Source organism: Heloderma suspectum, chromosome 6 (genome assembly GCF_057233095.1).
Source record: "Heloderma suspectum isolate Gila_16-S chromosome 6, 16-S_ref, whole genome shotgun sequence".
Classification (NCBI taxonomy): Eukaryota; Metazoa; Chordata; class Lepidosauria; order Squamata; family Helodermatidae; genus Heloderma; species Heloderma suspectum.
This window is the reverse complement of record NC_139463.1, coordinates 105,150,410-105,163,082: the sequence shown is the minus strand read 5'-3', so window position 1 is coordinate 105,163,082 and position 12,673 is coordinate 105,150,410. Positions and strand designations below refer to the sequence as shown.

General features: G+C 46.9%; 1 protein-coding gene across 1 annotated transcript; it reads left to right on the top strand.

Moving 5' to 3' along the window:
* Positions 1-7,259: 7,259 nt before the first annotated feature.
* VKORC1 (vitamin K epoxide reductase complex subunit 1) lies at positions 7,260-11,914 on the top strand. The gene is made up of 3 exons (XM_084806027.1): positions 7,260-7,459; positions 9,720-9,829; positions 11,125-11,914. Exons 1-3 carry the CDS (start codon positions 7,290-7,292, stop codon positions 11,352-11,354), a joined length of 510 nt encoding a protein of 169 aa, XP_084662153.1. The 5' UTR covers positions 7,260-7,289; the 3' UTR covers positions 11,355-11,914.
* The last annotated feature ends 759 nt before the right edge of the window (positions 11,915-12,673 follow it).

The following is a 12,673-nucleotide window of genomic DNA, read 5'->3' as shown; positions in this document are numbered from 1 at the left end:
TGCCTCACTTCATTTGGTGGGGCCATCCACAGCAGGGACTCTGAAGATGATCTTAAGGTTTGGGCAGGTATATATGGGAGGAGACTTATCAGGTAACTGGGATCCAAGCAGTTTAGGGCTTTAGAAGTTAATTCCCAGCACTCTGAATTCGGCCCAAAAATGGACTGGCAGCCAGCACAGATCACAAAGCACTGGTGTAATATGATCATATCAATCAGTCCCCATTAACAATCTTGCTGCCCTGTTTTGGACCAGCTGAAGTTTCCAGGCCATTTTCAAAGGCAGCCCCACGTATAATGAATTGCAGTAATACGCTCTTACCTTTAATCACCAGTACTACCCTAACTAGCACATTCAGCCTGCAGCTAACATTGCAGCCTTGGAGGCTTGTGTTCAAGTAATAATGGCAGCTGTTACCATTTTCCGCTTGGTACCCAAGTACCAAGATGAGGTGATGTGAGTACTGTCTGTCTGTAGTAACTACAAATCTGTTCTTTAACCTGCAACATTATTGGCATTTTATGCTGTGGTCTATCTACTTTTGAGTGGATAAATTTTAAGGACAACCAACTGGATCTATTACATATCTCCATGCTAATAAAGCTGTTTGCTTAGGGTCTGCATGCTACATGCAAAGCTCAAGTGAATTTGGAACCTATGTATTAAAAAAAATGCAGATTCTGTCTTCGAGGGGTTGGAATGTTCTGGATGTTCTAAAATTCACAACTGGAGGGCACCAAGTTGTCCACTCTTTCAGTGGGGTCCTTTTCTATTTTGCCCACCTATTCAATAACCGCCTTTCTTGACCAGTCCTGTCTGCTTCCAATGTTTTGGCCATATATTACAGCAGAGGAGGACAACCTGTGGTTCTCCAGACTATAACTCCGTTCATTCTTGACCATTGGCCATGTTGGTTGGGGCTGATCAGAGTTGGAGTCCAACAACCTCTGGAGGGCCACAGCTTCCCATCTCACTATTACAGCTTCAGTAACCCTGCCCACAATCTAAAATGTAAATAATGACAGGAAGGACATAACAGGGTTGTTATGAGGATGGGGATAAAGTAGAGAGAATAAGGGTGCAATCCTATGCATGTTTAGACAGAAAGAAGTTCTACAACTCCCAGCATTCCCCAGTCAGCCACGCTGTCTGGGCAATGCTGGGAGCTGTAGGACTTCTTTCTGTCTAAATATGCATGAGATTGTGCTTTAAATAAATAAAGACCTGCAACAGACGGGCATAGCATGAGGGTCTACCGTGGAGCTGCAGTCTCCATTTTTTAGGGCAGAATTTCAGGAGTGAGTTGAACCTGGGAGCAACCAATTTTTTTTTTTTTTGCATGTTCCCTTTATATCCCACCTTCCCTCTAAGGAGCTCAAGCTCACAAACATGGTTTTCTCCCCATTATTCTATTCTCTTTGTGAGGTAGGTTAGGGGTAAGAGATAGTGATTGGCCCAAGGTCACCAAGCGTGCTTAAAGGCTGAGTGGGGATTTGACCCAAGTCTTTCCCATCTTAGTTCAACACTAACCACCACATAACATTACACCGGCTCTCCTGTTTCTAGAAGGATCTGGCTGTGCAGAGTGCTGATTGGCTGGCGGTTGTGGCAGTCACAAAACCACTCCCCTGCCCCCCCCCCCATGAAATAACGTATTTTAAAAAAATGGATTGGTTTTTAAAAAGGAGGTTGCTGAATACATATTTTAATGGATTAACACATTGGGTGGGGTGGGGGGTCGGGAAGAGATTTAAAAACTAAAGCACTGGATGGTGCCTGAAAATTCATGCTTGAGTTGGAGCCAAGGTCATGACAGTAGAGGAGTGAAAGCAGAGGAAATTCAGGAGATAGGAAAAAAACCTTGACCTGCTCCTACATATATCTTGGCCCTGATTTCCGTTCCACATAGAAAGTGCTGTAGAAACTATTAAAAATAATGGATGTTTTCTTTTTAAAAGTAGAGCCAGCGTGGTGTGGCTAGAGTGTTGGACTGGGAGGTCTAGTCCCCACTTGGCCATAGAAGCTCACTGGGTGACTTTGGGCCAGTCATGGACTCTCAGCCCAGCCTACCTCACAGGGTTGTTGTTGTGAGGATAAAATGGAGAGGAGGAGGAGACTGTAAGCCGTCTTGGGTTCCTTGCAAGAGGAAAAAAGGCGGGATATAAATGCAATAAATAGATAGATAGATAGATAGATAGATAGATAGATAAAAGTAAACACCGCCTGCCTGAAGATGCTCACCCTATACCTGTTTGGCAACCCTTATTCATATAATCCCCTTCATGGATCACTGCCTTGTTGTGGCGAAGGGGCTTGCGTAACTCAGTGAAGCCATAAGCTATGCCGTGCAGGGCCACCCAAGACGGACAGGTCATGGCAGAGAGTTCTGACAAAATGTGGTCCACTGGAGAAGGAAATGGCAACCCACTCCAGTATTCTTGCCAAGAAAACCCCATGGAACGTATCACAAGGCTAAAAGAGATGACGCCGGAAGATGAGCCCCTCAGGTCGGAAGGTGTCCAATATGCTACTGGGGAAGAGCAGAGGGTATTTCCAAGTAGCGCCAGAAAGAGTGAAGCGGCTGGGCCAAACCCGAAAGGACACTCAGCTGTGGATGTGTCTGGTGGTGAAAAGAAAATCCGATGCTGTAAAGAACAATATTGTTTAGGAACCTGGAATGTCAGATCAATGAATCAAGGTAAGCTGGAGGTGGTCAAACATGAGATGGCAAGATTGAACATCGACATCTTGGGAATCAGCGAACTAAAATGGACAGGCATGGGCGAATTTAATTCAGGTGACCATCATATCTACTATTGTGGGCAAGAATCCCTTAGAAGAAATGGAGTAGCACTCATAGTCAACAAAAGGGTGGGAAAAGCAGTACTGGGGTACAATCTTAAAAATGATAGAATGATCTCAGTACGAATCCAAGGCAAACCATTCAACATCACAGTAATTCAAGTCTATGCCCCAACCACTGAGGCCGAAGAAGCTGAGGTTGATCGGTTCTATGAAGACCTACAACACCTTCTAGAACTAACACCAAAAAAAGATGTCCTCTTCATCATAGGGGATTGGAATGCTAAAGTAGGAAGTCAAGAAATCACCGGGATAACAGGCAGGCATGGCCTTGGTGTACAAAATGAAGCAGGACAAAAGCTAATAGAGTTTTGCCAAGAGAACATGCTGATCATAGCAAACACTCTTTTCCAACAGCACAAGAGGCGACTCTACACATGGACGTCACCAGATGGTCAATATCGAAATCAGATTGATTATGTCCTTTGCAGCCAAAGATGGAGAAGCTCCATACAGTCAGTCAAAACAAGACCTGGAGCTGACTGTGGCTCAGATCATGAGCTGCTTCTTGCAAAATTTCGGCTTAAATTGAAGAACGTCGGGAAAACCACTAAATCGTTCAGGTATGACCTAAATCATATCCCTGATGAATATACAGTGGAGGTGAGGAATAGATTTCAGGGATTAGACCTGATAGACAGAGTGCCTGAGGAACTATGGACGGAGGTCCGTAACATTGTTCAGGAGGCAGCAACGAAATCCATCCCAAAGAAAAAGAAATGCAAGAAAGCCAAGTGGCTGTCTGATGAGGCTTTACAAGTAGCTCACGAAAGAATGGAAGCGAAAAGCAAGGGAGAAAGGGGAAGATATACCCAACTGAATGCAGAGTTCCAGAGAATAGCAAGGAGAGACAAGAAGGCCTTCTTAAATGAACAATGCAAAGAAATCGAGGAAAACAACAGAATGGGAAAGACTAGAGATCTCTTCAAGAAAATTGGAGATCTCAAGGGAACGTTTTGTGCAAAGACGGGCATGATCAAGGACAAAGAAGGCAGGGACCTAACAGAAGCAGATGAGATGAAGAAGAGGTGGCAAGAATACACAGAAGAACTATACAGGAAAGATCTGAATGTCCCTGATAGCCATGATAGTGCGGTCACTGAACTTAAGCTAGACATCCTAGAGAGTGAAGTCAAGTGGGCCTTAGGAAGCATTAGTAACAACAAAGCTAGCGGAGATGACAGTATTCCAGCCGAGCTATTTAAAATCCTAAAAGATGATGCTGTTAAAGTGCTGCATTCAATATGCCAACAAATCTGGAACACTCAACAGTGGCCACAAGACTGGAAAAGGTCAGTTTACATTCCAATTCCAAAGAAGGGCAACGCCAAAGAGTGTTCAAACTACCGCACAATTGCGCTCATTTCACATGCCAGCAAGGTGATGCTCAAAATCCTACAAGCTAGGCTTCAGCAGTATGCGAACCGAGAACTACCGGAAGTACAAGCTGGGTTTAGAAGAGGCAGAGGAACTAGAGATCAAATCGCCAACATTCGCTGCATCATGGAGAAAGCAAGAGAATTCCAGAAAAACGTCTATTTCTGCTTCATTGACTTCGCTAAAGCCTTTGATTGTGTGGATCACAACAAACTGTGGCAAATTCTGAAAGTGATGGGAGTACCAGACCACCTTACCTGTCTCCTGAGAAACCTGTACGAGGGTCAAGAAGCAACAGTAAGAACCAGACATGGAACAACCGATTGGTTCAAAATTGGGAAAGGAGTACGACAAGGCTGCATATTGTCACCCTGCTTATTTAACTTATATGCAGAGTACATCATGAGAAATGCAGGGTTGGATGAATCAGAGGTCGGAATTAAGATTGCTGGGAGAATTATCAATAACCTCCGATATGCAGACGATACCACCCTAATGGCAGAAAGCGAAGAGGATCTCAAGAGCCTCTTGTTGAGGGTGAAAGAGGAGAGTGCAAAAGCTGGTTTGAAACTCAACATTAAAAAAACTAAGATCATGGCATTTGGCCCCATCACTTCCTGGCATATAGAAGGGGAAGAAATGGAAGCAGTGACAGATTTTACTTTCTTGGGCTCCAAGATCACCGCAGACGGTGACTGTAGCCATGAAATTAAAAGACGCTTGCTCCTTGGGAGGAAAGCTATGGCCAACCTAGACAGCATAGTAAGAAGCAGAGACATCACCTTGCCGACAAAGGTCCGTCTAATCAAAGCTATGGTTTTCCCAGTAGTAATGTATGGCTGTGAGAGCTGGACTATAAGGAAGGCTGGGCGCCGAAGAATTGATGCTTTCGAACTGTGGTGCTGGAGAAGACTCTTACGAGTCCCCTGGACTGCAAGGAGGTCAAATCAGTCCATCCTAAAGGAAATCAACCCTGAGTGCTCATTGGAAGGACAGATAATGAAGCTGAAGCTCCAATATTTTGGCCACCTAATGCGAAGAGAAAACTCTCTGGAAAAGACCCTGATGCTGGGAAAGACTGAAGGCAAAAGGAGAAGGGGACGGCAGAGGATGAGATGGCTAGATAGCATCACGGATGCAATGAATATGAACTTGAGCACGCTCCGGGAGAGAGCGCAGGACAGGAAGGCCTGCCGTGCTATGGTCCATGGGGTCACGAAGAGTCGGACACGACTGAACAACAATTCATATAACCCTGAAGTGGGGGAGGCAGTTAAGGCTATGGAGTAGTGAGAGGAACGAAGTTTGCACATGTTCACAGGCATTCATGGTTGATTTACAACAGGCTTGTAGCCAAGACACTGTGGTGAAAGGGCCTAAAGTTACACAGAGTTGTATGTGCATGTGAGTGTAGAATTAATGCAGAGCAGCGAAAACCCAAGATGTTTAAAGTTAAATATTAATAAAATACAATGTAATCTTATAATATCTAGAAATAAGGGCCAAGTACTTGTTCTCCCAGTGCCTTTGCTAACGGTCAGAACACTGGAAAGTAGGAACAGGTTCACTTCTTACAAGTGCAACCTGCAACAACACGTTACAGTGTGGAATGCTTCTGTTGATTGTGCCAGCCATGCCCTGCTCCAGGATACTCCATTTCATCCCCCCTTTTATCCCTTTTCCCGCACACCCGATTAGCATTCTGTATCTACTGAGGGGGCTGCTTCGGGGGCTGTTTTGCCGCATTTTTTCCCTCCCTAAAGATTTGTATACTTGGGCAAACCCTGGGGGTCCCCCAACGTCTGCTGGTACATCCCTCTTTGTACATGGATGGTGCTGTTTTGGCTACATAAGCAATGGCACTCGCAGGCGGAACATTGGAACCAGAGGAAGATGAGAGGGAGAACAGGGCCGTTCTGCTAGCCCTTTCCCTTTTTCATCTTAATAGAAGTTGAAACTTTAGGCCCTAAGAGGCCTGGAGTATGTGCGTGTGATGATGGGGGTGGGAACTTCCCCATGGCTACAGCCCTGGAGTTATAATAGGCTGCTGTCGTGTTAAGTTCTGGTGTACAGATTCACAGTAATAATTATTTTGCCTTTTCTGTGGTGGCCCCCACTCTGTGGAACTCCCTCCCTAGGGAACTCCGTCATGCCCCCTCTTTAATGAGCTTCCGTCGTGCATTAAAAACGTGGTTGTTCAGGCAGGCATTTGGGGTGGGTTAGGGTATTTAAAAAAAAATGTTTATGGTAAAATTGTATTGTTTTAAATTAATAAATTTAATTAATAAATAAATAAAATATTTTGCTCTCTAGTAGAAAGAGACCATTCAGCTGTCTAACTGGGTGCTTCTAGAGGCTTCATGGGATTTTACGGTGTGTATGTTTCCATACTAGTGTTTTCCCGCTGCTACTTGCAGAAAATCCACTACGGACAAAAAGAAAAGACGGAATAGTTGCACGATGCTGTCTCGTTGATAGCGCAAGGAGCCCTCTGCCTGGGACCACCTCCGGGTGCTTCCAGAGAAGGCTTCTAGCGTGCCATCGCCCTCACTGATGGGATCTTACGGGGGTCCAGACGTCAGCTCATAACCCCCGTGTTTCCCTGCCGCTTCTTCCGTCTTTTTTTTCTTACCACAAAACCAAAATAAATAATAATAAAAAAATCCGTTGAGGAGGGAAAGCCGGAGCAGCTGTGCACGCGCCGTTTCAACCTTCCCCAACCCGGTGCCCTCCAGATGTGTTGGCCCGCAACTCCAATCTGCTCCCAACCCCCATGCTGGCTGGGGGATGCTGGGAGTTGCGGCCCTACGCATCTGGGGGCCGAGCGCGAGGAGGAGCGACGCCAGGCGGGAAGCTCCCTTTGCGCGCGCCCGCGTGACGGACTGCAGCCCCCGGCATGCCCTGCTCTTCCTCCCGCCCTCTGCTCCCTGGACGGCGGGTGGGCCCGCCTGGCAGGCGCGGGCGTGCAACGAGGGGCGGCCTCGCGGCCCGTGCCAGGCTGGGCGGGGCGGCGCCGCGGCGGAAGCGGAGCGGCGGCGCCCGGGCGCAGGATGGCGGCGCCCGGCTGGGAGCGCGCGGCCCGGCTGCTGCTGTGCGCCGTGGGGCTGGCGCTGTCCGTGTACGCCTTCCACGTGGAGACCTCGAAGGAGCGCGACGCCGCCTACCAGGCCATGTGCGACATCAGCGCGGCCGTCAGCTGCTCCCGCGTCTTCACTTCCAGGTGCTGGGTGGGCTGCTCGCGGAGCCCCGCGCGTCTGCGCCCTGGAGCAGCCTTCGCCGGCGCGGGGCCCTCCGCGGGGAGGAGAGGTTCCTCCTGCGCAAGCACCGGGTCATGACAGACCCCTGGCGGGGCGCCGCTTGCGCTGGCGTTTTCATGGCAGGCCGTGGCGGGGTGGCTTGCCATTGCCTTCCCCAGCCGTGGCTGCCTTTCCCCCTGCAAGCTGGGTACGCGTTTTACTGACCTCGGAAGGGTGGAAGGCGGAGTCGGGCTGAGCCGGCTACCCGAGACCCGGCTTCCGCTGGGATCGAACTCAGGTCGTGGGGAGAGTTTCGGTTGGACTGCAACCCCCATCATGATGGGACCGCGACTCCAGCGCGATGGGAGCTGCAGTCCAGACACCCACCCCCCAGGGCACCAGGTTGGCGAAGGCTGCCCTGAAAGGAGCAGGAAGCTCTCCGCGCAGCCCGAGGCTATCCAGGCTTCCTCGGAAGTAGGTCTCACTGGGATTTCCCCCAAGTAAGTGTTAAGAGGGTCCCAGTCGTGCAGCCCCATCCCCTGAATGTTTCGTTGGAACGAAATCCCTCCGACCTCCACACGATTTACTCCCTGGAGTAAGCAGGGTACCAAGAGTTGTAACATTAATCTCAGGGAATTCGGGGTTGGTAATACCCTGCGCACTTTGGTTTGTGCGTCCCATTTGACTTGCTTAATTTGTGCGAAGGCAACGGCTGGGCGCCTAATGGGAACGCTAGGAATCAGTAAACTAAATGGAGTGGTGATAACTACTAAGTCAGATGGCTTGAGGGGGGTGGGATGGGGTGGGGGGAAGGACCAGACCAAATTCATAGACTAGGATGTCTGCCAAAGCTTAGTGGAACCGCCATGTACAAAAGCAGCCTACCTCTAAATCCCCGGTGCTGGGTATGAGCCGCAGGGGAATGTGGTGATTCATCACCTTCATACCCTGCTTTTTGCCCTTTCCAGGGCCATCTGAGTGTTCACTGTGTGAGGCAGAATGCAGGATTACATTGACATTAATCTGATCTAGTGAAGCAACTCTCTGAGCATCAGTAAAGTGCGTTTCTACTCACTTCTAAGGAACCAAACTGCCACCTTCAGACACCTGGGGTTAGGGATCAAGGGTTCTGTATCTTGCAATATAAGCTTTCACCCTCCTAACTGTGTCCTCCCACCACAGAGGTAAGAGTTAGGACCATTTTCAATTTGTTGCAATTTAGGCCTGATTCTCACTGGGTTAGCAATACTGTGTCTGGGATGTGCCTTGCCAGACTACAGGTGGGGGCTCACATGGTTGAATGCTCTTCCATTTAAGAACAACCAAACTAAAAATCCCTGCATATAGAAAGCTAGCATGTCAGGGGGAAGGCTAGCCTAGAACCCTGCTGGGATTATTCAGAGGAGTATGGAACATTCCATCATGTGAGTCCCACTTGCAGTCTGAAGTGATAAAGCCACTTGACTTACCACCTCAGTGGGAACTAGGCCTTAGAGGCAGGAGTCCCCAAGACTCTCATCTACCTCTCTTTATATCCAAGCTCTCAACAACTCTGATAGGCATGTTCGGCTGAGAGAGTGCCCAGTGAATTTCATGGCAAGGTGGGGATTTGAACCCAGATCATACCTATCCAACCCCAACATTCGACCCCACTACACTGCACTGGTTCACACTCCTTATTCCCTCTGAAAAAGCCCTGATTGGCTTCTGAATCCTTCTTCCCTTCCAGCACAAGTGAGAAAAGGGTCTCTTATGAGTGGCAAGAAAGAAGTAGGGAAAGAGTCATTGGCAAAAGTAGGCAGAGAGGTTCCCGTAACCTTCTGCAAACAGCAGGCAAGGACAGACTGGGTGACTGACCCATCATTATTTGGACAAGGAAAGCAGGCGGGAGGGATCACATGGCCCTTGCAAATGCTAGAGGTGAGATGGAATGGCCCTACTGTAAAAGATCTGAAACTGATAAGAGGATGGCTTATTTTGGACCAGTCTCTGCAAGCCATATGCTTTCCTAACTGAGCTGTAGTCCCTGTGCATGACTTGCAACAACAAGCCCAACAGTTTGGGGCCTGGTCTTGTGTAATCCACAATCTCTGAACTCCCTGTCTGTAATACGGGAATAACGATAATACATGTGAAGTGCTTTGAGCATTTACCAAAAGTTTTCACAAAGACTTAACACCATTATTATTCTCATTGATACCATTCTCCAACTTCTTTTTCCTGTTCCTTTTTTCCTTCTTACAGGTGGGGTCGTGGTTTTGGCTTGGTGGCAGGCCTCTTGGGACCTCATAGCGTGTTCAACCAGCCTAATAGCATCTTTGGGCTCGCTTTCTACATTCTGCAAATCCTCCTAGGTGCATGATACATTTATTTGTTTATTTATTTTAAAATGATATAAACCACACCTTCATCCCAAAGAAGATTTTCGGGCAATGTATGTAAAAAAGGAATACTCAGTACATTAAAGACAGCCTGAGATCAAAAAGTATCAGTACAATGAAAGAGAGAGGAATAAAAACTAGTTTAACCAGCTAAAAAGAATGGTTTAAAATCTAAAATGCCTGGGCAAATAGGTTTTAACTTAGTGCCAGAAAGGGTACAATGTTGGCACCGCACCAATCATACCTTCTGTAGGAGGGCATTCTAAAACCAGGGCACCACCAGAGAAGCTAAAACCAGGGCACCACCAGAGAAGCCCCTCTCTTTTGTAGATGATACATTTTTCTCCTATAGGAAACAATGCAGAGAAGGGCCTCCTATGAAGTTCTTAATGCATAGGAAGGTTGATACGGGAGGAGGCGCTCCTTCAGATATTCGGGCCGCAAGCCATTTAGGCCTTTAAAAGTAAACACCAGCACTTTGGACTGGGCTTGTTAGTGAATAGGTAGCAAATGCATATGAGTGAGACAGTGCATGTTGTGCACGTTCACATGTATGTATGTGTGTGTGGCTACAGGCTTCTTCATGGCCTGGTTCACAGGTAACGCTAATCCATGGTTTATTTAGTGGGTCTAATAAACCATGGGTTAGCGTTATGTGCGAACCAGGTCCATGTGTCTTGTTCACCACACTGTCCAATCTAGTTCTTCGTGTTTCTCAACATAGGAAAATCTAGCTGCCCAATTTACCCTTCTGTGCACTCTAGGGGGCATGTCCTGTACAGACAGGTCTGTCAGGTATTAGCAATATCACTTCCTCTACTAGCGAACCCGGGTGGTAAGTGCCAACAGAAATGGGGCCATTGAAAAACAGGATGGAGGTAACAACATTCTCGGGGGAACCCTGAGGTTTCGAGAAATACAGTTTTTGTTTAAAAAAGAAAATAACAAACACAAACATAAGGGGGCTACCCTTCCCCACACAAAAATCCAGTGAGGACCAAAGATGATCTGTAGTCATGGAATGTAAAGCAACAGGAGGTGGTGAAGAAGAAGAGTGGAATGCTGTGCTTGGAGGAAATGGCTGATGGGTGTCCTGAGCAGAAAGATTCCTTCAGATGATTCAGAGTGGGGATTGTAAGTCCATAGAGGGCTGGGGTAAGTGAGAGATGGAAGGGTGATTCCGTTTTGGCTTTAATTCCTGGTTGCAAGCATCATTTTACCCTTCTGCAGTTGAACATCAGGTAACCCAGGCCCCTTCTTTCTCACAGGCTTCTCTAACAGCGGTCTGGCCACCATTACCCTTTTGGGTGCTTCATTCGTCTCCATCGCTGGCTCACTCTACCTGGCCTACATCCTCTTCTTTGTGCTCCACGACTTCTGCGTGATTTGTGTCACCACCTACGCCCTCAACTTTGCCCTCCTCTTTCTCAACTACAAGCGCCTCGGCTACCTCAACCAGTCCTGGCAGCGCCAGACGGCCAAGGCCAAGAAGCAGTGAACATGACTGAACCTCATCCTGGACAAGCCTGCAAGGGTGAAACTTCACAGGGGTGTCGCCTCCTGCTGGTGTTTGTATAAACACTGCCTTTTTGCGTAACACTAGAGTGCTCATCCAGCCTGGAAACCATTCCCACCCCTTCACCCTCTTGCCTTGAATCAGTGAGGTTCAATTACTCAGCATTCCTTTTGTCTAATTCTCTGGACTCCAGTCAAATTAGCAGCCTGTTTTGGAACTAAACTGGATGCCACCTTTGATTGTGCTGATTTAGAGATGTAAATCAAATTCTTCCGTTTTTTAAAAAAAAAAAAAATATATATATATATATATATATATAGAAAATGAAAAAACTTATAGGATTTTTTCTTGGTTCTTAAAAAGGTTTTTATACAAATCAGTTTGTACAAGTATAGCTATTCCTGATAATGTTTTACAAGGTTGACGGTGTTGAATTGAATTAACCATTTTCAGTTGTGGCAATATGTACAATTTTGGGCAGAACCCGCTTGTGCTGGGAGTGGGGTAGATTTTGTCACATCCTATAAAAGTAGATATATTTTGGAATGGGTGTGTTCTATTCCAAGCTGCAGTCTTTGACACAATTACTTGGGAGCAAGTCCCATTGAATTAAATGGGATTTACTTCTGAGTAGGCATACATAGGATTATGTTGTACATATAATAGCTAAGCTACAGTTTCACTTGGTTAACATTAACATTCACGCTGATCTTCAGACCTGCTGCATGATTCACTTTTCCCATTATTAATAATAGTTGCCTTGTGCATAACCCAGGCAGAAAATATCATTAGGCAGACTGAGGCAACCTACCTGAGCCTACAGATTGTGAGATATCATTAAAAAGGTAGCAAATTGTAAATTATTTTTATTATGATTATATTTTTATGCATTAGGCATTGCAGAGAAATTAAAAATAAGACAGTCCTGGCTTCACAATCCAAATTATGGTGAAAGATTTCAGGTTTTCTGCCTCAGGCACCAAATACGTCTTGAGACCTGGCTGGCCCTAGCTATTAATACCAATTTCAGATAAGTTAAGAAATGGGAACATTGGAGTTTCCTTATGCTGAACCAGACCATTGGTCCATCTTGCCCAGTGTTGTCGACACTGACTGGCAGTGGCTCTTCGGGGTTCAGGCAGGAGTTTTTCCAGTCCCAACTGGAGACGCTGGGGATTGAACCCGGGACCTTCTGCATGTAAAGCAGGTGCTCCACCACTGAGCAGCAGCCCATCCCTAAATGCAGCAGATCTGAGAGCTACTTTGTACAGTATAATTATCTATGTAGGAAGAAAGCAAAC

Bases quoted from the DNA above. Each gene is read 5' to 3' on its own strand.
- VKORC1 (XM_084806027.1), top strand. From the start codon at position 7,290: ATGGCGGCGCCCGGCTGGGAGCGCGCGGCCCGGCTGCTGCTGTGCGCC. The intron at 7,460-9,719 runs GTGCTGGGTGGG...TCCTTCTTACAG, and splicing joins TCCCGCGTCTTCACTTCCAG to GTGGGGTCGTGGTTTTGGCT. The intron at 9,830-11,124 runs GTGCATGATACA...TCTTTCTCACAG, and splicing joins CATTCTGCAAATCCTCCTAG to GCTTCTCTAACAGCGGTCTG.